The sequence below is a fragment of the Orbicella franksi genome, chromosome 14 (assembly GCF_964199315.1).
Source record: "Orbicella franksi chromosome 14, jaOrbFran1.1, whole genome shotgun sequence".
Classification (NCBI taxonomy): domain Eukaryota; kingdom Metazoa; phylum Cnidaria; class Anthozoa; order Scleractinia; family Merulinidae; genus Orbicella; species Orbicella franksi.
In genome coordinates, this window is record NC_138158.1 from 3,526,508 (window position 1) to 3,552,958 (window position 26,451).

A 26,451-nucleotide genomic window follows, 5' to 3' on the forward strand; every position below is an offset into this window, starting at 1 on the left:
CTACCACCCTTTACTGCAGAAAGAGAAACACCTTGAATCTGTCGTGCGCAAAATTCTCCCAAAACAGATTGCCGACTCAGTTTGCCCGAAAGGATCACGACTCGCCCATCTTTATGGTCTGCCAAAGACTCATAAAGAAAAACTGGCGATGAGGCCCATTCTATCCGCCACAAGTACTTACAACTTCGCCCTCGCGAGATGGCTCGACGATAAACTGAAGCCCCTGTCGATCAACAGCTACACAATATCTGACACATTTTCCTTCGCTGATGAGATTCGCAATCTGAGCCTCAACGAATCTGACATCCTAGTATCTTATGATGTCTCTTCGCTATTTACGAACGTCCCACTACAAGAAACCATCGAGATCCTTGCTGATAGAGCTTTTGTTGACAACTGGTTTAACAAAACACACCATCTAAACATCAGCAAAGCTGATCTAATTGAACTGTTGTCAGTAGCAACAAAGGACCAGCTATTTCAATTTAACGGTCAACTCTACCAACAAATTGATGGCGTAGCGATGGGCTCTCCCTTGGGTCCCCTAATGGCCAATACTTTTCTTTGTTCTATCGAGGAAAAGCTACAAAACGAGAACAAGTTGCCAGACTTCTACAGACGCTACGTGGATGATACACTAGCCACAATGAAAGACATACCAACCGCAGAAGCCTTTCTGAAGACTTTGAACAACTGTCATCCATCCATATCCTTCACCATGGAGATCGCATCTAACGGTAAACTACCATTTGTCGGCATTGAAATATGCAAGAAGGGCTGCAAGCTGGTAACAAGTGTTTACCGTAAACCCACAAACACTGGTCTCCTCTTACACCACCAAAGTCATGTCGACAACCGCTATAAAAGATCTTTAGTTAAAACCATGTTAAACCGTGCTTACCGCTTGTCCTCAACATGGGAACTATTCTCAACAGAATGCGAACGCCTTAAACTGATCTTTTCTAACCTCAAGTACTCAGATTCTCTTGTGAACTCCACCATCACCCGTTTCGTTAATTCAGTGATGTCACCAGACACAAGATCGACGCCTCCAACAGAGAATATCTACCGCATTGTCCTGCCTTTTAAAGACCAGAAATCAGCGGACATAGTAAAGAAACATCTCTCGGACTTGAGTAATAAACTTGATCACAAACTACAGCCGGTGTTCAGAAGCCGTAAAATTGGCGATGATCTCAAAGTACAAGAGCCAAAACCACCTTTGATCAATCAACAGTGCGTTGTTTATAACTATATATGTGATCTGTGTGATGCAGAATACGTCGGTTACACTAGCCGTCATCTTTACAAGCGCATTGAGGAACACCGATTTACCGCCATCGGAAAACACCTTCAAAATGAACACCGAGTTGATACAGTTGGTGACCTGACTAATAACTTTAAGATCCTAAAGAAATGTCAGGGAAAGTTCGATTGCTTGATCCACGAAATGTTGTGGATTCGCAAGAAGAAACCGAGCCTTAACACACAGTCAGACTCCATTCGCGCAAAAGTATTTGTTTAGGCTTTGAACAGACACTGAACTCATTACCAGTGTTTGACACCTCATTGGAATGAACATGAACATTGAACAGCTATCTTAATCTTAATTTATTCTATTTCGCACCTCTACCATTGGTATAAATTAATTTACTTTTCGCACAAATATTTTTTAACTTGAAAATGGTGCCAGGATGACACCGAAACGTCGTTGCTCAGTTTTTTCGCTAATCTTTATCGTTAACCTAATAATATAAATGAAAAAATTAGTCGATTCTGATTGGCTGAGAGCAGTGCAGTTCAAGTGTAGCACCAGTGCAAAAAGTGTAACACCAGTGCAAATTACACATCGTAATTCTGGATAATGATTGGCTGAAAGACAATAGCAAATTTTCGAAGCCAATGATATTACGTAAAATGATGAGAATTTTGTGCGGAAACTTTGAGAAAAGGTTTCTCGAATGAGAAAAAATGGTTTCAAGAAAGGTCTTCCAGCACCTCCTCCACGCAAATTTTTTCATGTTTATACTATTAATTAATAAGTAATCATACGGTTTTTCTCGTTCAATTTGGAATTAATTTGCATTTGTGATTTTTTCAAACAGTTGAAATTGCACCGGCCGAAGCGGCTCGTGCAATTTCAGCTTTTTGAAAAACTCACTCGTGGAAATTAATTCCAAATTTAACTCGAAACCTTATGATTACCCGTACAAATATCCCGTATCCCAGTTATTCCAATTGCAAATTTAACGATTTTCCTACACCATATCCCGTTTTATCCGATCTAGATATCCCATTATCCCACTAATCCCCCCCCCTCCCCGCCAAGTATCCCGAAGACCTCAAAATAGGACCTCAAAGTAAGGTACATTGGCAAAACAATCAGACATATTTCGTTTTCGTTTTGTTTTCTTTTTCACGGATCGTTGACCAAGAAGCCAAAAACACGAGAGAATGTAATGGTACGTTCTGTTTTCTTTCTAATTTACAAAGGCCATGACCCTTTTGGTCAGCTATAAGAGGGTGTCTCCGTATGGCCAAATCGGGTGTGTCAGATGGATTTTTCACGCTGCCAGTATATGCAGGCACTTCTTTCTTTCGAGGTCAGCTTGAGGGAATTTTCGTGTTGGCTGAGCGGCGAAGCCGTGGCAACTGCTCACGGCTTCGAACTACTTTTCGCTTATTGGCTGCCGAAACCGAAATAAACTGTCCCTGCAAGCAATGGGCTCGCGTGCGAACCGAAAACAAACGATAGGTCACGCGAAGGCGTGACGACGTATTTTTTAATGCCAGTCACGAGTTGGTTTGACCTATTGTAGCTAGTGGATATCGGAACCTGAAACTTCAATTATTTTAGTTGATATCAACTTCAAAGCGCTTTCTCTTTCACATGTGGAAAACGTACGATCTCCCTTTTACTGCATTTTGAGAGATTTGACAGATTTGTTTCGGAAATGCCAGGCTACAACTTGAACGCCGTCCTTTCAGTACTTAACTTGGTTTGGATCTTCATCGGTTTCGAATCGACAGCTGTTCGGATCGGAATTTCGAAAATAACTGGGAAAGATAACTTGTCATGCTTGGTTTCTAATGCAGCAAGGCCCTGTGGATCGGTAACATTCGCTTTGTTTGCCACAGAGGACAGCAGAAACCGCAATGAAACAAACTTCACTTTTTCAATCGAGGATCAAGTTTACGACTTGGAGGAACGGGTCAAAATCATTCAAACAAGTCCTTACAAAAACATTATTCTAAACTCAAATCACTCAACTGGATCTATTATTAACTGCACGAATATCTCGGCTGGATTTGAGATAGGATCACGTCATGATCTCACCAATAAAACACGAAACATCAGCTTTGTAAACCTTGGATTCCAAAACTGTGGTCCTCGTTTCGCTGCTGCCGTGATCATATGGAACTCTGATGAAATAAACTTCATGAATTGCGTGTTTAAAGATAACAAGCAGGCTGGGATAAATGGCTTTGACAGCGGGGTTGCAATCGACAGCTGCCTTTTCATGAATAATACATCCAATAGGCAAAATTCTAGTGAAAAGTTTCAAGACGGTATTACAACTGCGGCTGGAGGCGCGGGTTTTTTGTTCCGTAAAGCTGTAAATCTTTCTATAATAATCAGAAGTTCTAACTTCACATTAAATTCTGCCGTGACGAATAAGTCGACACATTTCGTTGCACCTTCCTCAAATGTATCCCATTTCACTAGCACAGGCGGAGGCCTTCTTACCGTTTTTCTAGAAAAAACCGATCAATGTCGCGTTGTGATAGAAGACAGTATTTTTTCGAACAATTCAGCAACTTATGGAGGAGGGGTTTACTTCGCCAACACTAACATGGCGTCAGGAAACAGCTACTCCATAAGGACCTCAAGATTTTTAAAGAACATAGCTGGACAAACCGGAGGGGGATTGATATTTTCCCAGTGGGACAATGCGTCAAGTATCACCACCATCTTCAAAAACTGCACAGTCAGCGAAAACCAGTCTAAGAGAGGCGCCGGGATGAATGTCTTCTTAATGAACTACGATGGAACAGCGAACGACTCTGTGTTGAGCTTTGACACTGTTGTGTTCAGCAACAATCTTGGTAGTGCCAGCACGGCTATTCGCTTCACCACGGCTCTGCCGTACGGCAGAACGGTGGATGTGACCCCGGAGTTTATCGATTGCACCATAGCGGACCATGATATGTCAAGGTTCGCGCGCACCAGCCCTTTCACAAGTCAACGGGTTAATGTGAAGTTTACAGGAAGAAATGTTTTTATGCGCAACAACGGAGGTGGTGCCGCCGGGTTTCAGGATTGCGTTATAAACGTTCAAGGACAGTTGGTTTTTACCAACAACTCAGGAACGAATGGAGGCGCAGTGCTTTTGGAATCAAGTCAGATTATTCTATACCCTGACAGCGAGCTGATGTTCTTAGGAAATAAAGCGAGGGGTCTGGGTGGAGCCATTTTTGTGAAGGAATACACGATGGACGAGTTTATACACGAGAAAAATCCCGACTGTTTTCTGGCATACCGCGATCCCCACGAGCCACCATCTAAATGGAAGGTAAGGATAATATAGGACTGGAGCCAACCTTGGACGATGCTGGGACTGGAACTAGCTCGTTTACCTTTAACCCAAAAGGGATAGTTCAGGTCTCCCATACATCCTCGGAGACCCAGGGGAAGTTAGTGGGAGCGGGGAAAGGTCTAAACGGGCGAAAAAAATTTCGGGCGAAGAAAAGGCAAGAAGGAGAGAAAGAGTAAACCCTCGGCGAACGACCCAGACAAATATGGCGAGCAACTGGCCTGTATGTATCTCTCGTGTAAGGAAACACGAAACGATACCTAGTCTTGCTACTCTGTGATTGGGCAGAAAAAAAACAAAGGTTTTCTGGCACCAATCAGAAGCCAGAACTACTCTGACCGTTCGGAACTGGTCTGTTAAAACCTTGTCCCCAGGGGCTCTTTCTCTCCTTCTTGACATTCTTCGCCCGAATTTTTTTCTCGCCTGTTTAGACTTTTCCCCGCCCCCACTTACTGCCCCTGGGTCTCCGAGGATGGTCTCCTATAATGTTTTCCGATCGTTTTTCCCTTCATCCCATTCACCTAAGTAAAAGGTACAGGTTAAGTCTACATACGAGCCAAGTGGTCCATCAGGCTGGAGGTTGAGGGTAGAGAGGCACTGTGAGATTGAAGTGTCTTGCCCAAGAACACAACGAAGTGTCCCCGGCCAGGGCTCGAACCCGGACCGCTCGATCCGGAGACCCTCTAGTCATTCTTTGAGCTGATATTTTCTTTCTTTTCACTTCTTTAATTTTGGCTTTTGTCAGTCTACGCCAAATTTATATGAACGGAATGTAGTTTTTAATCGATATAGTTGCTTTATTGCCGTAAACCTTTTTATTTCTCAGACCAACATATCCTTCATCGAGAATAGCAGTAACCTTAAAGGAGCCGCAATTTTTGTGTCATCTCTTCAGAGGTGTGTGTGGACAGAGGAGTTTCCATATCACGATCCCAGTAAAGCTCTTCGCTGGTCCAGAAATTTTGTGTACAAGAACAACTCGATTATTTTTGATGATGGTGGGGAAGCTCTGTCGGGATCAGAATACGATATTGCCACGGACACCAAACGTTTCCACTTGTCTACAGAAGATAATTCTACCGTAAAAGTATGCATGGCTTGTCGGGTTTTCTTCAGTTTTCTTTAATTTATAGAAGTTCAGTCGTTTAACTATAAGACATTATCTACTTCCTTTTCTTTTGTGTATTCATTCATTCAGACCTTTATTCAAACTGTTACTCGTTTGTTTCGTAGTTTGTTCCTTATTACTTGTGTTCGCTCGTTACTTGCTTCGTTGGTTCGTTTATCTGTTGCTTCGTTCTTCTGTTCTTTCTTACTGCAAGTCTGACTGCTTGTCTCCTCATCTGTCTGTCTGTCTATCTGTGTGTCCGTTTGTCTGTGTCTGTCTATCCATCTATCTCTCTGTCTGTTTTTCTGTGTGGGTGTCTGTGTGTCTGTTTGTTTGTCTGTCTGTTCGTCTGTCTGTCCGTCTGTCTGTTTTGGTTTGGCTCGTTCGTTTGTTCGTTCGTTGTATGGTCCATGGTTCATACTTTTCTCTGCTCTATTAATTTCTGTGGTACCATTCTTTAGTTTTCTTTTGCTTACAAAACCCTGACATGCCAAGAAAATAAATTAACGAATGCTTCCTATTGTGCATCTCTATTGTCATTCCATTACAGCTCGCTCCTGGCCAAAACTTTCTTCTGAATCTGCATGCTGTTGATGAACTTGGACACAATGTTTACGCCATTGCTTTCGCATCAGAAGCCGACAACGTAGACGTCAACAGCACGTCGAAGCTCCTGCTACAAAACATACTGTATGCACTCTCGCCCAACAGTTCAAGTAGTGTTCCGTTCTCTTTCCAAGTTCCTGAGGCATTGTACAACAAGACACACCGCAGAAAAGACAAGGACAAGCACAAGATTCAATTCGTTGATTTCTTCTCCACGCTGCAGAATGGATATTCCTTTGAATTGGAGCTGCAGCCGTGTCGTCCGGGATTCTTTTACTCTGCTGATTCAAAAACGTGCAAGTGTAATAAAGAACTGGCTGGTATTATGAGGTAGGGATCCGAATTGCGGCAGATACTCATAGTTGAAATCTCGTGGACAAAAATAATCAACTTCGGTCAACGTCTCTATATCTGGACGTCCTTACGTTAAGTTAAAAACAACCTTAGTTATCAACGCTCATTCCCTCTAACACAATCCTCGGCTGTAAATAAAGAAACAACTTTCGCAAACTGAATAGACCTTTCCAGCATTCCACTTCAGTGCGTACGAACAATAGCACCAGAGCGAGGTTGGGGTGGACATTTTCATACATTTACTGTTTTTCTGTCCACCCTGACCTCGACTTGGCGCTATTGTTTGTTCGGGAAAGGTCTATTGCATAAGGCCGGACATCAAGCGAAAACGTAGCCCAGTCCGGAATAATCGTTCTTTGTCCCGCACTTCAATTCGTACAAGGTTCCCAATAGATCTTTTTCGACTGGGCGGTTTGTTGCCCCATTTCAGACCATGTGATAATACTCTTGAGAATTCTTCCTTTCAAATTTTCAAATAGTCGTGTGCATATAAAGAAATAATTTTAAGATGGATTAAAGAAAATCTCTTGAGAATATCACGTGGTCTGTAAATGGGAAAACAAACCGCCCAAGTGAAAAAGGTCTATTCAGAAAGTTCACAAACTGATTTTCAGCTCAAATCTTTCCAGAAGAAATCAAGCCTAATTAAAGTGATATCGCAAACGTCGACTATGACGGGAACATGTAAATTGACTCTCGGTCGTTTTGTATACGGGTATATGTGGCTTTCTGTTCGTACGCCATACCCTCGAATCGAGTTTTTTCCCATCCGGTTCTCCCATTCAGTCAATACGCCAATGGTATCTCTACACGCACGTATGTAACCCTCGCAATATCTCTGTCCTTGCCACAACAGATGTGAGAATGGCGGAACAATCTACCTGAAGGAGGGGTACTGGGCTGGCATCACTGACGATGGTACCTTGGTCACATACTTCTGTCCATATAAGTACTGCAATTGTACACGTGCATCCGGGGACTTCCCAGGATGCTTATATGACCCAGACAACAGTGATAAACAGTGCTCTAAAAACCGCTGGGGATGGCTGTGTGGAGAATGCTCCAGGAATACTAGTGTTGGGTTAAGGTATAAGTAAATGTCAAGTTTGTTTGGTAGAAATAAGTCCTCTCATACAGTAAACTGGTGGACACCTTATATTAAGATAGCGAGTGAAGAGATATTTTTATTGGACATGTAAAGTAGGCCGGGCCATTCAGTACGCTGTAGTTCCCGCCGAAACGTACATCTCACCAAGACGGACACCTTAGGGCGAACACTTAGCTTCTCCAGCAAGGTGAGCTATTCAAGGCGGAGAATTCTGTGAGGAGCTGGGAGACCTCACCTAAGTGGGGACCTCTAAATAGCGGACATTTAATAAAAAAAGGGCCTTGCTCTTCTCCTATTTCTCAATTTCTCAACGGCGGGGATCTTTCAAGGGGAGGTGGGGGGGGGGGGGCACTTAAAGGAGCTCAGTCACGGTTTGCGCATTTTGAAAAGTTTGGCCTCAATTTTTTCAAATTCGTCGTTTGCAATCCGTGTCAATCTTCGCCATCCTTGACAATCCTTGTTCCTTTATGGTTTATTATTATCTCTTTGATGTTTTTCTATCTTAGTAAATTATTATTTTCAGGTTTCCTTCTATTTAAAGGAGATTTTGTACGGAGCCAAAAAAAAAAAAAGACAAAACACCGTGACTGAGCTCCCGCTTTAAGCTGGGTGGAGATTTCCATGCAGGAATCTCCCCAGTATGAACGTGGGACACTAATACAGTGCAGACGGTGATCACTGGACAAGTGAGTGTATTGCCTTCAGCGCACATCAGAAAAACTCTTCTGTTGTTGTTTTAAATAGAGCGGTCTTCAACTGGGTGTCAAAAGTAATTCGCCTTTGCTCACGTTTTACTTTACTTTGCTCTGTGACTGGTTGACAAAACTCGCGCCACTTTCTCAGCCAATGAGAAGCAAAACCAAAACCAATTGCGGGTTTCACACGTGCATTTTCCCGCGCTTGGCGCCCGGTGCATATAATTACTTCAAATTCTGATTGGTTCACTGAGCTGTCTGCATCTGTTGTGATTGGTCAGAGTTATTACTTTGGTTTTGGTTTTACGACACTCAGTTGAAAACCACTACCACGTAAATCCACTTTATAATTTAATATTTTAGTTGGCGGCATCCTAGAATCAATTTCTATTCTGCTGTATAGAAATAAAACTCACTTACGCAGGTTTTTCTTTGTTACTTTTCTATGCATTGTAGGTGGTCTGAGTGCGTCAGTTGCACCAGGTCTGGATGGGTGCTGGCTCTTGTCATTCCTGTTGTGGTTATCTTGTGTATTCTCATCATCTGGCTCAATCCCGGTATATCTAGCGAGTTAAGAGGGCCCCTGTTTTTCTTTCAAGTACTCCCCTACATTTTCGATCCCGTCAGCCACATAGGAGGACATGTTTTCCTTTTAGCAGATCTCTTCAACTTTGGAGGTCCGTTGATCTATCTCCCCAAGACATGTATCATAAAAGGAATAAATAACCTTTACACCATCGCCTTTGGATACGCAAGTCCAGTCCTCGCTCTTTCGATCTTCTTGTTGGCCTACGTGTTAAGCGCCAATTATTGCCTGAGATTTAACTTTCGTCGAAACTCGATGCTGCGGTCATTTTGGCTTCTCTTTGTATTTATTTACAACTACTTCGTGGAAACGTCGTTTGTGATCCTGTTTTGCCCAAAGGTTGGTGATAAACACGTGTTCTTCTATGACGGCACGATGGAGTGTTTCCATGGTAATCATCTACCAATGGCAGTAATCGCTATTCTCGTGCTTGTGTTTCTGGTGATCCCTCCGCCAATCATGGTGTTTCTGTTAACCAAAGGCTTCTGGAGGGTTGATCCTCAATATTTAAACACACTGACAAGCGGCTTGCGCCCCGAGTGCCGTTGGTGGTGGTCAGTGGATTTATGTCGTAGAGTCCTCCTGGTCGCCACTTATGCATTCGTTCCAAACTGGCAAACTAAAAAGGTAAGGTAAAGAAAAGCACGAGTTTAATTGATGCCGAAAAAGGTGTCTTTGAAGGTAACCGTTAGCCTTCATTGAAAAGTAGAAGAGTATAGCGAAAATCTTGTCTCAGTACGGGTGAAACATTTTAACCAAACGGATATTACTTTGATGTAACACTAACTTCTCCAAAGCAATATCTTGAATGAAAATGAAAAAGCGTCATAAACTGTCATTTTCATCAGCGTTTTCGGTCGTTTTAGTGCGGACTACAGGGAACAACGTATCAAGAAGTATGCTTTTTCATACGAAAACGGGTTAGTGTGAACAGGTGAAAGCAAAACGAAAATGCTATTAAGTGTTTTTACCCTCGTTAAATAAAGTTATTGTTCTTCTTCTTTATGCTAGTGTGGGCGAAAATGTTTTGCTTCGTTTTCTTTGAGACGAAAACTATTAAAAACGCATTAGTGTAGTCGGGGCCTCCCTAGGCTTTCATTCTCAGTTACGAGGTCTTTAAAATTCCAGTGTAGTGCACATGCATGCTTCAGCAAGATGACTTCTTCCTCTTCTTTTTTGATTCCTAGATACTGATGGTTTTCATGTGTGTCCTGATCTTGGCCGTGCATAGTAACTGTCAGCCTTACATTCGCGCACGAGTCAACGTCGCGGAATCCGTGTATCTGCTAGTCCTATGTACATTGTCAATCATGCAAATCACGGACAACGAACCAACCAAATACTATGTCTGCCTGGTTCTGTTGGTCATCTTGGCTTGTCACACCCTTGTGGTAACTGTTTATAAGGGCAGTCGCTTTTTCCAAAGGCGTTTTGACTGCGCATGCGTTCAGATTAATGCAGCGACAAGGCGTCAAGGGTATAACGAATTAGAGGGGACGGATATCGACCACAGCCTTTCAACTGAGACGGAAAGACAGAGGAAGATCCTGGACACAATCTTCGATTCATCTGAAGAAGGCTCGGAGCATGGTCAGTACTAGCGTCGCGGAAAATTTCAGCCATTTTAGCCACTTTCTTGTTCCTGCTCCCCTCCGTTCTTCACCAGCGGTTTTTTCCCTCACCTAGAACTTACAACTTCGGAATTACAACAAGATTTTAAGCGTTATTAGAGCTTCTTGTAAACTAATGCACAGGCACACCCGTCATTGTCCCTTTTCGGGGGCGGATCCAGGAATTCCAGAAAGGAGGGGATGCACACCTTCTAGTGGAGGTCCGGGGCCATGTCCTGCGATTTACCCTCTAAAACACCATTTCCAGGATTCCTGACACTTGAAAAAAGTTTTTGAAGGCATGATAGAAAATCTGGAGTTTCCCTTTTGTCAACCAGAAAACCAAAAATAATTATGTCGTGAAGTGTACATTATCTTTTCCTAACTTGACATCAGTCAATTTGTGGAAGTGAAACAACTTCGTATAAAACAATTGTACAATTGTATTCTATTATTTTTATGATGTGTCAAACAAATAACTGACAAAATACTGCTCAAAGGAGGGGGGGGGGGGTTTGCAACCCGTCAACCTCTCCCCTGGATCCGCCTGTACCTTCTTCAAGTATTGTCCGAGCCCTCGGTTCTCGGCAGGCAGGGATTTTGCCTAGTAACGTATTTTGAATAATCTAGAGGTCTTAAGCCGAGGGAGCGGGGCGGGGGCGGTGGGAGGAAGGGAGGAGGACATCACTTGTAAAGAGACCGGGGATGCTCGCGTCGAGGTGTGAATACGAATTTTGGTATATATTTTAGGGTTACGCTCAAAGAAATCGTAAAATACTGTCATGTCACTTTTAAAGTGGTATCTTTATGGGTCAAGTAAAGCTCGAACAACACTCAGATTGGTCTCCTTTAGGATTTTGATTCAAAATTTTCAGACAAGCATCCCCGACCTATTCACATGGGATTAACCACCCCCCCCTCCCCCTGTGGGGATCATAACTATTTCCACGGAAACAAGAGAGGAGTGCAATGGAGTGTGATGGCTTTCTCAAGCTTTCTGCGTGTTTTTGTCTTTTTAGGTTCGGATTCAAGGTGAAGAGCAACACAGTGAAGCCCGAGTCTCGTAGACCTGCCTCGATTCACTCCTAGAAAAGAATAGTCCAAAATATTGAAAGCATAGGGAAGAAATTAGGTTAGCATAATTGATTGTTAAGTGCCAAGAAAAGGTTGATAAAAGACAAGTACGAAGTAACATAAAAATCACAACAGAAAGTCTCGAGGGTCGACTCCCGATCTTTTGAATTTTTGGATCAGGAAAAAAGCACTGAAGTATACGTTACTGAGTCAAAGGGCAAAGTATGTCTCACCAAAAATCACTGGAGCCCAGACTCTCCGCGAAGACGTCTTCTGTTTTCTCATTGCTAAGTTGATGAGCGAGGAAAAAAAACGCGATGATGATCGCGAGCGAGCGAGGTTTTATCTGCTTTTAGAAGAATTCGTCTAGTGTCCAGATGTAAATGCCGCAATTTGATTGGTTGAGCCACCGTATACTACCAGCCATTTAAGTGCAGTGGAGGTTGTCTAAAACTAGCGAAATTTTTTTGTTATTTTTTTTCTAAACCTTCGGAGGAAGATTTAGAACAAATGGCAATTTAATCCCTGAGAAGACTAAAAGAAGGATATCCACTTCTCGACTTAAAAAACTCGAAATTATTGACGAAATGGTGACGCGCGAACGCAGATAATTGTAACTCTTTATCTGAAGGGATTTTAGTTAGAATTCTAGTAAAACAATAAGATTATTCGCTCTCGATTTTTATGAAATCGATCATCGATCTCAACAACTATCTTCTCATTTTTTTAAATTGATTTTTTTTTTACTGATTGTCATACACACTGGATACAACAACTATCTCCTCATACCAAATTTTTTAGAACATTAGTTTTAAGAATAAACCCGAGGTTGAGATTTTGAAAATAATATCTTTTTTGTGTTGAAAATTTGTTAATACAACACAATTACATGTTTTTTAAAGGCTGGTTTTCACTAGTGACGGAGTCGGAGTCGGAGTCGTAGTCAGAGACTTAAGAGTGCTTACGACCTAGTCAGTGAAAATCGAAAATCGGAGTTGTAAGCGGAGTCATAAGCTCGACGGAATCGAAGTCGGAAGAATCAGAACGTTTCCATTTCTTCCGATTCCGTTTACGACTCCGTCGCTTATGATCTAGTGAAAACAGATTATCGGAGTCGGAAGCAGAAACGGAAGAACCAACCAATCACAAGGCCCGGAATCGAGCATTGTGATTGGTTTATTCTTCCGCTTTTGCTTCCGACTGCGACAATCTAGTTTTCACTCGATCGTAAGCGACGGAATCATAGGCGGAATGGGTGTTCTTCTTCCGACTCCGTCGGATTGATTTTCACCAGATCGTATCGCTTTACGCTTCTGATTACGACTACGGCTACGACTCAGTCGCTAGTGAAAACCAGCCTTAACTAAACCGTGTAAAGTCCTTCCTTCTCTAAACGGCAAAACTAGCCAAAAGGCAACAAAAACATCATTAGCCGTATGTTCGATGCTCTGATGCCTGCAGGTTGGCTCCAAAGTTACTCTTATACCATCCAGACACTAAATTCTGTCGAAAACAGAAATGTCATACGCTGTGATATAAGAATATTTATAAGAATATTATCAGCCTATAATCGCCGGGCAGAAAAATAATTAAGAATATTCAGCCTCCGTCGGAAAAACAATGTCCTTACAAAAAGTGTAATCTCGAGCTCATAATCTTACTGGTCTGTTTGGAATTTGATCCTGGACAAGAAATCACAAGGATGACATAACCAAATTAAAACAAGTTATTAACATTTTAGTAGTTGAAATGTTTTTGCTACAAAAAGCAGAATACCGCTTTTTTCGCTGAAAAAGAGTTGCGTTATTCAACGTGTAATACCGCTGGTCATGCGATGTGCGTAGCGGCTCAATATTGGTTTTCAAGAGTCCAGCGCTTCTTGCGACCTCTTTGTGAAAGATAATAATTTTGTTAGAGTCATCTGCTCTTTAAGTCCCATAGAGATGAACAAATACAAGTCTTTTTCCTTCGTTTCTATCCTGTTTTAGCCTGTTTTCGTCCTGTTTTTAATTATTTTTGTCAAGAATGCACTGATTCGCCACGTAATTGAATCGCTGTGGAAGACCAGGCCGGGTTGTTCAAGGTCTGATTAAGCTAACCCAGGATTAGCGAGAATTTTGATTTCAGTTTTGTATTTTTTTCGTTAAGGTTTTCTTTTATATTTTTTGTCCTTCAGTTATGAGCTTGAATAATCACAAACTACACAGAACATAAGAAATGAAAACCATTTCTTATACAAGAAAAATTACTACTTTTGTTGTCTTTTACAGTCGCAATCCTGGGTTAGCGTTAACTGGCTTTCGAACAACTCAGCCCAGGCGAGTTAGTCACGAGATTTTTTAAAATAAAGTAATAGAGAGACGTCTCGCCGTAGAAGACCAGGCGAGTTAGTCACGAGATTTTCTCAGCCTCGGATAGCGTGAACGCAGTGTTTATTTGAATAAGGGAAGTCTCGTGGAGTTTTAGGCGAGTTAGTCACGGGGCTTACGTCGTTGACAAGTTTATTTATGCAGTATGTTGTATATCAAACAAAAAGCCACGTCGATTAGTTCAATATGTCCTTTATAGACGGGATATCAAGTTAATACTGTAGTGCCGGCTTCGAATAATCACAGAATCAGTCATGTCGCTTTTAAGATCAGAGATGGATCGTGTTTTTTAAACTTATTTTACGGAAACACACCATCCCAAATTCAGTCGGCAAAACTACTTTTCAGTACTGTAGATCAATATAACCTTTCAGACAGGTAGGTTTGATAGACATTGTAGCCCACGAACAGGTTCTCGTGCGTTGCAGGAGCAAAGTCGATGAGCAAAGTCCCTGAAAGTCGCGAGAGATCTGTCAGCGAGCGAAGCAAGCCCGTGAGGGGCCCTCACGAGAAATTAGAGGCTCCCATTCTCACCGACTCGCTTCGCTTGCCGACTGTCGCTTCGTTCGCCGACGGCTTTGTCCGCACCACCAACGACGAGAGCCTGCTCGCAGGCTATAGACATCGGTAGTACCTAACCTTTTGCTGTAAAGATAGGTTTAAAGTATTTCATTCCCCTAACTGAGGTTTTCATTCCACCCACCCCTCCCAGCACGCTTTCATCCTCACCCTCCCCTGCACTCTCCTCTGTCATTGGCGTATTTTAAAAATATGACCCATATTGAGACAATAAGACGGCTCATCCTGGGAAGATAATGAGCATATGACTCAGTATAGCTCCCACGCCGCTGTCCCACTGGCTCGTCAAGCAATCTTTTCGCCCAATCGTTTCGTGATCGCGTGACGAGTAGGAGGCAAAACATGAGATGGGCTTCAGGGGAATCTCGTGAAAACCCGGCCACTTGATCACGAGATTCATTTTCAGAATGTATTTTAAAGTTTCAATGAACGTTTGTCACGAGTTGTGTAACTTTTCATACCATATCATTTGGTAGCATTTCTATGAAATCAAATCAGCTTTGAAAAGCTTTTATTTTACCGTTAACGCGGAACGTATGAGTCCCTGTTTGCGACATTAAGACGATTTTGAGCAGCAATGCAAAGGTACAGCTTGAATACCGTCTGCTTCCTGTTACATTTGCTTTGGGTTTTCATCGGTTTCGAATCGACATGTACAGCTGTTGTGATCAGAGTTTCAAAAAACACCGGGTATGACAACTCGTCTTGCTTGGTTCGTAACGCAACAACGCCGTGTAAAACGATAACATTCGCTCTGGATGCAATCAAGGACAGCAATGACACAGACTTTATTTTTTCAATCGAGGATCAAGTTTATGACTTAGAGCAACGCGTCAATATCATTCAGACGAGTCCAGACAAAAATATTATTCTGAAATCATATCACCTAACTGGATCTACTATTCATTGCATGAACATCTCTGCAGGATTTGACGTAGGATCACGCCTTTATCCCGCCAATAAAACAAGAAACATCAACTTTGTAAACCTTGAATTCGAAAACTGTGGCCCTCGTTCCGATGCTGCAGTGGTCATATGGAACTCTGTGGAAATAAACTTCACGAACTGTGTGTTTAAAGATAACAAACAGGCTGGGATATGTGGCTTTGACAGCGGGGTTGTAATTGACAGCTGTCATTTCTTGAATAACGCACCCAATCATCAAACTAATCCAACCCCCGGTGGAGGCGCACGTTTCTTTTTTCGTGACGCCGTTTCTCTATCTTTAATAATCCGAAGTTCCAAGTTTACATCAAATTCTGTCGCAACGAATAATTCAAGAGATTTCGGAGGGCCTAGTGCTGACCGATCCATCTGTAACTATGCTTACGTATGCGGCGGTGGTCTTCTGATCATGTTTCTACACAATGCCAGTGGCTGCCGAGTAGTGATACAAGACACCATTTTTTCAAACAATTCGGCAACATTTGGAGGAGGTGTTTATTTTTCTGACTCAAACATGACGTCACGAAACAATGTCTCCATAACCAACTCAACATTTTCAAGGAACATGGCTGTGCAAGCGGGAGGAGGATTAATGTTCGCCCGCTGGGACAGTGCGTCAAGTATCACCACCTTCTTCAAAAACTGCACAGTCAGCGAAAACCAGTCTAAGAGAGGCGCCGGGATGAATGTCTTCTTAATGAACAACAATGAAAAATTAACCGACTCTGTGTTACGCTTTGACACTGTTGTGATTAGTAACAACTTTGGTAATGCAAGTACGGCTATTCGCTTCACGACGGCTCTACCATACGCCAGACGGATAGATGTGACCCCGGAGTTTATCAATTGCACCATAGCAGACCATAATATGTCAAGTTTCGCGCGCACCAGCCCTTTCACAAGTCAACGGGTTAATGTGATGTTTAGAGGAAGAAATGTTTTTATGCGCAACAACGGAGGTGGTGCCGTCGGGTTTCAGGATTGTGTTATAAACGTTCAAGAACAGTTGGTTTTTACCAACAACACTGGTTCGAGTGGGGGCGCAGTGCGTTTGGAATCAAGTCAGATTATTCTTTACCCTGACAGTGAGCTGATGTTCTTTGGAAATAGAGCGAGGGGTCTGGGTGGAGCCATTTGTGTGTTTGAGCACGCGATGAACGAGCTAATACAAAGGTACAATCCCAACTGTTTTTTGGCATACAGCGAAGCAAACTTGCCAGCATCCAAATGGAAGGTAAGAGTTACTGGTGGACTGTATTAGTCCCTTCCATAGCTAAGTCATCAAAGTCGTTTTATCGTCGTATTTGACGTGGGAACCTGCCACACTTCTTCATGTAGTGGACAAATGTTGAAATTATTTGGCGTAATGTTACAAAGAAAAAATGGATAATATTTTTGCAACAATAAGTCGCAGTGCCACGCAAAACAATGTCGGTATAAACAGACTTTGCAGTTCGGTCTTTCCTCTCAATATTGCGCCAGTTTTTTTCCTTTGTTCTGCCTTTGGTGAGTTCAGTTTCCCATAGAGCACTGCCTTAGCCTCGCTAACGTGCAGTGTCCAGTTGCCTCCTTAGGTATTTGTTCTGCCATTCCATATTAGCGCTAGTATTCTAGCAATACCATTCATGCAACGGTTTCTCTTGGGATACCATGCACGACGACGGCGGCGGCGGTGGCCATACTCCAACTAATACCCCTAAAAGGTCGATCGAAGCATACAATCTTGGTTTACAGCGTACATCTTAGATATCGGACATCTATGTTATGGTTGATTGGCATTTGACAAAACAAGGTATCCGCTGACCAGCATCACGTGACTATATACACCTTATTCCAAAATGGCGACCAATTTATTATTCTTTTGTCTGCATGTTAATCAGCCCTCTTTGCCTTACTTTCACTTTAAAATTCTTTTGTATTTTGTACATGTTGACAAGGCAAAGAGGGCTAATTACCATGTAAACAAAAGAATAATAAACTGGCTGCCATTTGGGAATAAGGTGTATGGTGGGCTCAAGTTTAGAGCACATAGAAGACACTTGTTTTTTAAGTTGACCGCTGCCCAGGTACTGGTGTTTCGATTGGATCGCAGGCTCGAGCCAGACTATTTTATTGTAATCAGGAGCTCCGCTTTTAGGCATGGCAACATCTATGTATTAACTCCCTGACTGGCTCTATTTTCCATGGCATGGGAAAAATTTTAGAATTCGCTCAATCGTACTCGCCGTAAAATTGTCATAGCGACAATTTGTAATACAGTTACTATTGATCCAGACGTCTGTTGAAATGGCTTATTTTCAGGCTGTTGCAAGGACCTTTAGTTGCATCTACGGATTCAAAAAAGTGATCACACGATGACGAATTTCATGATCGTGTGTTGAGTGAATCTCCTGCCGTCGGGGAAGATGCTTCACAGTTTGTCTGCAAGTTTGTTGAGTTTCGCACTTTCTAGCAAGATCAATTTAAGTTATATTGCAGAGAAGAGTTCGACACGAAAGGTGCAAAATCCATCGCATGGAAACTTGCTACTTTTGAAAAATTTGCAACAGCTGTGCTGCAAACTGTGGCCAAAAGATGTTTGTCATCACGTGATCACTTTTTTTGAAACCACGGTTAAAACCAACGGTGCCTGAAAAAAGCCATTTCAGCAGACGTCTGGGATCAACAGCACAACCCTAAAACATTCCTTCCATTTATACATGCACGATTCCAGTATTTTACAACCGTAAATATTTTTATTTTTCAGACCAACATATCCTTCATCGAGAATATCAGTATGCTGAGAGGAGCCGCAATTTATGTGTCATCTCTTCAGAGTTGTGTGTGGACAGAGGAGTTTCCTTATTATAACTACAGTGAAGCTCTTCGCTGGTCCAGGAATTTTGTGTACAGGAACAACTTTTTGTCTATGGAAGCTAACAATGGATCAGAGTACGATATTGCCACGGACACCAAAGATTTTCACTTATACTCTACAAGAGATAATTCTACTGTAAAGGTATGGCCTTGGAAGCTTCCGTCAGTTCTCTTTATTAGTTTGGTCGTCTAACATTCTAATATCCACTTTCTTTTCTTTCGTTTTTACATTCACAGATGCGTTCTGATCTCTTCTTCGTTCGTTCAAACCTCGTTTATATGGCCTTTCCCTTCACCAAAGTAGGGGAGAAGGCCATGGGAACGAGGCTGCGTTCTCCTCTCTCTCGTTTCGTCATTCACTTTTTCTCATCTTTTTCCTTTGTTGATAAGGATCCATTCGTTCGTTACCTGCTTTGTTTCCTTGCTTTCTCTGTTCGTTGGTTCATTCGTTCGCTCGTCCTTCTGTTCTTTCACTCTACCAGTCTATCTATCTATCTATCTGCCGGCCTCTCTGTCTGTTTGTCTGTCTGTCTGCCTGTTTGTCTGTCTGTCTCACTGTCTGTCCGCCTGCTGTCTGTGTTAGTTCGTTCTTTCGTTCATTTGTTTCATCCTTATTATAATCACAGCAGGAGCCTCCGGAATCACAGTAAAGCTCTTCGCTCCCAGGAATTTTGTACAGAAGAACAACTCGCTTATTTTTTATGGTGTTACGGAAGCGGCTTTGTGTTGATCTGAATACGACATTGCCATTCACACCCGTCTACAAATAGAAGTGATCATAGTATGACGGCATGGCCCTTCAAGTTTTTTTCAGTTTTCTTGTTAAGTTATATCTCTAAGTTCTTCGTTGTGACTACAACCCTAGCATATATGCTAACAAAATCACCTAAACATGGCTTCTTTTGTGGTCTCTATTATAACTCTGTTACAGCTCGCTCCTGGCCAAACCTTTCCTCTGAATCTGCTCGCTGTTGATGAACTAGGACACCTCACTACCACCCTTGCTTTCCTATCAGAAGCTGACAACGTAAAAAGAACCTCGAAGCTCCAGCTACTACACATGAATTATTTGCTTAAGCATAACAGTTCAAATACTGTTCAGTTTTCTTTCTACGCTCCTGAGAAATTATACAACGAGATACACAGAAAAGACAAGGAAAAGCGCAAGATTCAGATTAGCGATATCTTCTCTACGTTGGAGAACCAGTTTTTCTTTGAACTAGAGCTACAGGAGTGTCGTCCAGGTTTTCATTACTCCCCGGAAGGCAAAGTTTGCGAATGCAATAAACAGCCTGGCATTTTGAGGTAGGGATCTCGGGAGGGGGAATTCCCAGATAAAGAGTACGGGAATCGTCGTGCCATTTAGACTTAAACAAGAGGGTTTGGTGCCTCTAAGAGTGTTCAGCCTCAAGTCCCACGGCAGAAGCTTTCGCGGTGCCTTTAAGGGTTTCTTTTTCAAATTTGCGACGAGCACCCCTGTGCTTTCTGTGTGGGATTCCTCCCCCGGGGTAGGGATCTTAGCTTAGTGATTACCGAAACTCAGAGCAAGTCAAACTGAGTTGCGTCTTGCCATGGGCCAATTAAATTTCCGTGCAATATCCTCTCCCACCTTTCCAATCCACGCCCAGTCTCCTAGAAATCCATGCAAGGCCGGCATATTTACTCATAGCATAAAGTAATGTGCTAGAAATAGATTAGTAATGATAATAATAAATAATAATAATAATAATAATAATAATAATACACATGAAAAAATTACTCGATTCTGATTGGCTAAGAGCAGTACAGTTCAAGTGTAACACCAGCGCAAAAAGTGTAACATCAGTGCAAAAAGTGTAGCACCAGTGCAAATTACACATCGAAATTCTGGATTATGATTGACTGAAAGAAAATAAGAACTTTTCCAGGAAAATGATATCACGTAAAATGATGACGAAAATTTTGTGCTGAAACTTTGAAAAGTGTTTTCTCAAATGAGAACAAATGGCTTCAGGAAAGATCTTCCAGCACTTCCTCCGCGTGAATTTTTTCATGTTTATATTATTAATAAGTAATCATACGGTTTTTCTCGTTCAATTTGGAGTTAATTTGCACTTGTGACTTTTTCAAAAAGCTGAAATTACACTCGCCGAAGCGGCTCGTGCAATTTCAGCTTTTTGAAAAACTCGCTCGTGCAAATTAATTCCAAATTGAACTCGAAACCGTATGATTACCTATACTAATAATAATTATTATTATTATTATTATTATTATTATCGTCCTCACGTAATGTTTGCTTAGAGTCCTTAGGGCCGAGACCAAACCATGGTCCTGGGGCACTAGGGGATAGCCAGTTTTTAGCTTGATAGCACCCTCCTCAAAATATTATTATTATTATTATTATTATTATTATTATTATTATTATTATTATTAGCAGTCAAAACTCGCACAAAGCGTCCGGGTTATTTTGTCCATATTTTCCATGTGTAACATACGGTTAAAAACTCGACATCTCACGTGAACTGAATTGCGCAATCTGATTAGTTATACAGGCTCAATTACCGGTCGCTGTTCCGGGGAGGAGCCGACGATCCTCTACGCGGCCGGACCCGAGACAGCGGCAAAAAACGAGCCTAACAACCAGGCTATATTTATCCATCTGGGCCGCTCACATTTTCACCTCGACGTGGGCGAGTTATTCTTTAATAATCTTGTCATGGGAGTAAAATGATAATCAATTCAACTTGTTCGCTCCAGATGTAGGCTACATGACCTCGACTTTGTTTTGGTAGACATGAACAAAACACCATTAAAATCGGTCGTTTCTACATAAGGGGCTCGCCTTGGTCAAAGGCAACTAACTGCATCTGCTCTCGCACATGTCGTTCCATCTTAAGGTTACCGTGTACCTTGAGAGGTGTCCCACGTCCAAGCGATGCAGCGCGTCCGGTTTAAACTGTAGATACCCAAACCCCTAAATCAAATAAATGCTTTTCACATTTAGAGGTCGTAACGAATTCGACAATTCATTTTATTCCAAAGTTCTCGATGATGTGCGCTAGCCAGCTCTATAAGCTTTGATTTGGGTTTAGGTATTTACAGTTTAAACTTGACGCGCTACACCGCTTGGACGCGAGACACCTCAAAAAGGTATACAGTAACCTTAAATGTTTGTTCTTAACACAACAGCTGTAGAAATGATGGAATTCTCTACCTGGAGGAAGGGTACTGGGCTGGCATCACAAGCGACGGTACCTTGGTCACATACACCTGTCCATATGAGTACTGTAATTGTACTCGTGCACCCGGTAACTTACGAGGGTGTTTATTTGACCCAGACAACAGTGATGGACAGTGTTCTAAAAACCGTGAGGGATGGCTATGTGGAAAATGCTCCGGGAATACCAGTGTTGGGTTAAGGTATCATTGTTAATCTCAACCTTATCTGTAATGACAATCAGCTTTCGCTTAACTGACGGACACCAGGGTAAATGAAAAAGGAACTTAAGCAAGGCTGATAACCTAAAAAATCGATTTTAGGAACAGGAAACTTTAACCACTGTTTCTTGTTTTTCCTCAATGGTCATACTGACTTAGTTGACTTAGTTGGCCACGAAGAATTTTTTCCAATAGCGTTTGTTAAGACCGAATTCATGGTCAACACCAACTCAATATTACTAATGATCACTTTTACTTTCTTAGGTGGTCTGAGTGCATTGATTGCCCCAAAACCGGATGGCTGTTGCCTGTTGTCATCATTGTTGTTATCTCCTTGTGCATTCTCGTCATCTGGCTCAATCCCGGCATATCTAGCGAGTTAAGAGGGCCCCTGTTTTTCTTTCAAGTACTCCCCTACATTTTCGATCCCGTCAGCCTCTTAGGAGGACATGTTTTCCTTTCAGCAGATCTGTTCAACTTTGGAGGTCCGTTGATCTATCTCCCTAAGACATGTATCATAAAAGGAATAAATAACCTTTACGCCATCGCTTTTGGATACACAAGTCCAGTCCTCGCTCTTTCGATCTTCTTGTTGGCCTACGTGTTAAGCGCCAATTATTGCCTGAAATTTAACTTTCGTCCAAACTCGATGCTGCGGTCATTTTGGCTTCTCCTTGTCTTTATTTACAACTACTTCGTGGAAACGTCCCTTTTCATCTTGTTTTGCCGTAAGGTTGATGATAAACACGTGTTTTTTTATGACGGCACGATAGAATGTTTCCATGGTCAGCATCTACCAATGGCAGTAATCGCTATTCTCGTGCTTGTGTTACTGGCGATCCCTCCGCCAATCATGGTGTTTCTGTTAACCAAAGGCTACTGGAGGGTTGATCCTCAATATGCAAATACACTGAGAAGCGGCTTGCGCCCCGAGTGCTGTTGGTGGTGGACAGTGGACTTGTGTCGTAGACTACTCCTGGTAGCTACTTGTCGCCTCGCGGATGTAGATCGGAAAACAAAAAAGGTAAGGCAAAGAAAATCAGGGACCGGGTTGTTTAAAAAAAAGGGTCAAGACCGCGATTTTGGAGTTGTACATGCAGATGAACCTAATAAATAGAAATGAATAAATTCATTTACAGACTTGTTCACTTTAAAATACAGTGTGAACTTAATAGTCTGCATACGACCCAAGTGAGCCATTAGGCCGGCGCATATCTCCATATCTCCACTGGATGGGATGCTAGTCCATCGCAGGGCTACCCCTCCAGTATTACGTTCGCTGTTACCCAATTATACACCAGGGTGGAGAGAGGCACTGTGAGAGTAAAGTGCCTTGCCCAAGAACACAACACCATGTCCCTGACCAGGGCTGGAACCCAGACCGCTCGATCCGGTGGCGAGCGCACTAACCACGAGCTGAGGCCACCACAATGTGAACTTAGGTTTCTTACAGGAGCCATAATCGGGGACGGAGACCGTAAGCGCGCGCCATTTCAAGTATTGGGGTTGTCCCCATGATATGGGACAATAATTCTATTTTTAGACCAAATTGCGCCATCACCTGCGGCACACGCGCGTGCATACTGCGAGGATTTTTGCGGATGTCGCGCGGGGGAAATGGCGTCCGAAATTCCCGAAATGTTTCATGTTTTTGCCCCACAACTCAACGCGTTTACGTCTGTTGGAGTCTTGCTTAAGTATTTTCGTCGTAAGCTGCTCCAGTTTGAGTGAAGTAAGACAGTGTCGAATTTAGGTATGTTCCGCTGTAAGCTTATATATATCGCTGACCAAGTTGTGTACCGACTGATGCTTCTTTTACATGAGCTGTACATTACTCCACTTTAAATTTCACATATGTTGAAGATTAACCGCTTTTCCATTACAAAGCAAAAAACTAGCTGGATATATTTAGATATAGCAGAGCTTCAAGACTTCATAGTTTCATAGCTCCTCTTGCCACACGCTTGCGAGGAATTTGTCAGTCTATCGCGACCGAAAAGTAAAACAAAATAATTGCTAGTTTGAGTTTCGCTTGAATTGTAAGCAACGCTTGATGTTTCATCGAGGCTTAATAACTTTACGTCCGTAGATACTGATGAGTTTTATTCGTGTAAAAATCCAGTAAATTCTCTGTTGTCGATGAATGAGAGCGCCCGCCGATGCGTGTTTTGTACAGTCAGTAAACATGACAAATTGTACTTCCGCCGCACTTTCGTGTGAAAGCGTACATCGAACTCAAACAATAGCTCTATAGTTTTTAAATATGTTTTTAAGATTGATAAATGTTTGAGAACATATTAAAAGCTAAGCTCAAAATATGTGAATAAAGCAGAAACAATCAGCAAAGTTACGATTACGCTTTCTTTAATCAACTTGGAATAACGATTTCGATTTTGTTGATCGAGTTATAAAAACTCCTTGTCTATTTTCATTTTCGCAGTGTAAAACTTCACTATGCTTAGGTTGAAGAAACACACATGATGTTAGTAGCCTTTTTTGCATTCGTGAAATTTGTTGCAGCATTTCAGCACAAAAGATAACGAAAGAAATCTTTGTCAAGATTTGTTGACAAATGAAAACACCGACTCGGACTTGAAAGTGCACGAGCTGCATGCACTATGCAAATGAGCTAATTGTACGCGTCAGACTTTCCTTTCAAAAACTTTTGCAAACTCACCAAACAAGCAGAGACAATAAGAAACCATCAAAACAGGTTTTGGTTATGATTAAACATTGTCTGAGAAACTCACAAATTAACTCGATACCAGAGTAGAGAGTTTTCTTGCTATATTCTTAAGCATACGCGTGAGCTTACAACTAGCGTGAGCAGATCTTATTATTCATTCCCAGCGCGAGATTGAAGTCTTGTTTTCGACCCTGAAAAACCCACCTTTTCCGTTAGCTCAGAGCATTAAACTACATATAAGCGCTCTGGTTCGTATTCCCTGCCTTATTCCCTGCCATCGCTGTGAAAAAATACGCAAGAGAATCTCTTAACTCTCACCATTTGATCACGCAACGTGACAATATCCACGCGAGAGCCCCTGACATGTGCGTGAATCCGCGCGGATATATGACGTTAGGATGGCGCAATTTGTTCTAAAAATAGAAAAATTGTCCCATATCATAGGTACGCGCGAATCCCGAGACTTACGGTCTCCGTCCCCCATTATGGCTCCTGGTTTCTTATAATCACTGTGTAGGGCTTCAGTGAGGTAACGTTTTTTACTTCGTTTCTTCCTCAGATCCTGATTATCTTCGAGTGCGTTATAATCTTGGCCGTTCATAATTACTGTCACCCTTACTTACGCGCTCGTGCTAACCTCGCGGAGTCCGTTTACCTGTTGGTTCTGTGCACATTGGCAATCGTGCAAATTACCGAGGATAGGCAAGCTAAATTGGATGTATTAATAGCAGTTCTGGTGGTCATCTTGGCATTTCACACGCTTGTTGTTTTTATTTATAAAGCTACCCACTTTTTTCGCAATCGTTTTCACTGCGCATGCCTGCGGTCTAACAGATCGAGAAGGCGTCGAGGGTATGACGAAATAGAGAGCACGGCAACCGACTCAAGCCTGTCAATTGAGACCCAAAGACGGAGGAGCAATCTGAACATAATATTTCAACGTCGTTCCCAGGACGTCTCATCTTCCCGCCCTCCCGAAACGAAGTTGACAACATCTGACTCATCCGAGGAAAGCTGGGAACATGCAGGTCAGTGCTTACACCTAAGCTCCTTTCATAGTCTGCTGGCAGCCGGTTTTTTCTCTGAGGGTCACTTAGAAGGGTGTTTATCCATCGCAAACGCAAAAGGGCGGTATTCCCGATGTCGAGTAGGGAAGAAGGCGAGACAAGAAAGGCGAGACGCGCGTACCGAGTCCATGTCTAGTCCCATTCCCCATAAGGCTGAAGTGTCTCGCCTCATAATTCCGAAAATCAATTTCGAAAGAAAAACAGACTGCCAGCTTACAAGGCTTAGGTGTCTGTACACCCCCCTGCCCCCTCCCTCTGCCCCCTCCGTGCCTGCCCACCCTACCAGACCCTTACCGCTACGGGCATATAACAATTCCGAAATCAACATTTCGGATCGTAAGGGTTATTGGACATTGTTTTCCTCTACCATTCTATACGCTCCTTATACGCTCCTTAATTAACATTTCTATGACCCGTGTGTATTCGGGTAGTGAATGCAACATTTATGTGACTCCTCTCCATATACCCTAGAACACAACACAATGCGCCCGGCCAGGGCTCAGACTCGGATCCGGAGTCGAACGTACTAACCATGAGACCACCGCGCCTCCACTTCCTCTCATTTAGCGAGTCTCATTTATTAAACCAAAGATAGAGTGTAGTCGAGTTCTACTGATTTTCATGCCCTGTCTGAAGCTTTCTACTTGGTTTTATTTATTTCCTAGGTTGAGATCAGCACAGTGCGTCAGACTATCCAAAGGTTAATAGCAACAGAAAGTAACCAGAACCGGGAATGGTTGTTGGACATGATAGATAGCTGGCTACTGAGTAGGATAGAATGAAACTTAGACTCAAA

At 42.4% G+C, this 26,451-nt stretch overlaps 3 protein-coding genes across 5 annotated transcripts in view; all 3 read left to right on the top strand.

Moving 5' to 3' along the window:
* Window positions 1-3: 3 nt before the first annotated feature.
* LOC145467966 (uncharacterized) lies at window positions 4-1,747 on the top strand. Its single transcript, XM_081451619.1, has one exon. The coding sequence runs from the start codon at window positions 149-151 to the stop codon at window positions 1,523-1,525; it is 1,377 nt and encodes a 458-aa protein (XP_081307745.1). The 5' UTR covers window positions 4-148; the 3' UTR covers window positions 1,526-1,747.
* A 318-nt stretch (window positions 1,748-2,065) lies between these two features.
* Window positions 2,066-14,262, top strand: LOC145467899 (uncharacterized). Its single transcript, XM_081451527.1, has 7 exons — window positions 2,066-4,574; window positions 5,422-5,682; window positions 6,254-6,639; window positions 7,520-7,750; window positions 8,923-9,679; window positions 10,240-10,642; window positions 11,682-14,262. Exons 1-7 carry the CDS (start codon window positions 2,955-2,957, stop codon window positions 11,696-11,698), a joined length of 3,675 nt encoding a protein of 1,224 aa, XP_081307653.1. The 5' UTR covers window positions 2,066-2,954; the 3' UTR covers window positions 11,699-14,262.
* Window positions 14,263-14,349: 87 nt separating this feature from the next.
* Window positions 14,350-26,451, top strand: part of LOC145467895 (uncharacterized) — a 195,093-nt gene continuing 182,991 nt past the window's right edge. Inside the window, exons 1-7 of one of the 3 annotated variants that reach the window (XM_081451523.1) lie at window positions 14,350-16,863; window positions 18,376-18,627; window positions 19,417-19,790; window positions 21,654-21,884; window positions 22,167-22,926; window positions 25,148-25,616; window positions 26,321-26,406. In XM_081451523.1, coding sequence (XP_081307649.1) covers window positions 15,262-16,863; window positions 18,376-18,627; window positions 19,417-19,790; window positions 21,654-21,884; window positions 22,167-22,926; window positions 25,148-25,616; window positions 26,321-26,325 — 3,693 coding nt within the window. In that variant the 5' untranslated portion in view covers window positions 14,350-15,261 and the 3' untranslated portion in view covers window positions 26,326-26,406. Of the gene's footprint in view, window positions 16,864-18,375; window positions 18,628-19,416; window positions 19,791-21,653; window positions 21,885-22,166; window positions 25,084-25,147; window positions 26,072-26,320; window positions 26,407-26,451 lie in introns of those variants that run through there. The other 2 variants (XM_081451522.1, XR_014042135.1) reach the window with 2 other exon arrangements.

Coding starts and splice junctions, on each gene's coding strand:
- LOC145467966 (XM_081451619.1), top strand. CDS start 149: ATGAGGCCCATTCTATCCGCCACAAGTACTTACAACTTCGCCCTCGCG.
- LOC145467899 (XM_081451527.1), top strand. CDS start 2,955: ATGCCAGGCTACAACTTGAACGCCGTCCTTTCAGTACTTAACTTGGTT. Junction 5,683..6,253: donor AAGATAATTCTACCGTAAAA/GTATGCATGGCT, acceptor ATTCCATTACAG/CTCGCTCCTGGCCAAAACTT. Junction 7,751..8,922: donor AATACTAGTGTTGGGTTAAG/GTATAAGTAAAT, acceptor TATGCATTGTAG/GTGGTCTGAGTGCGTCAGTT.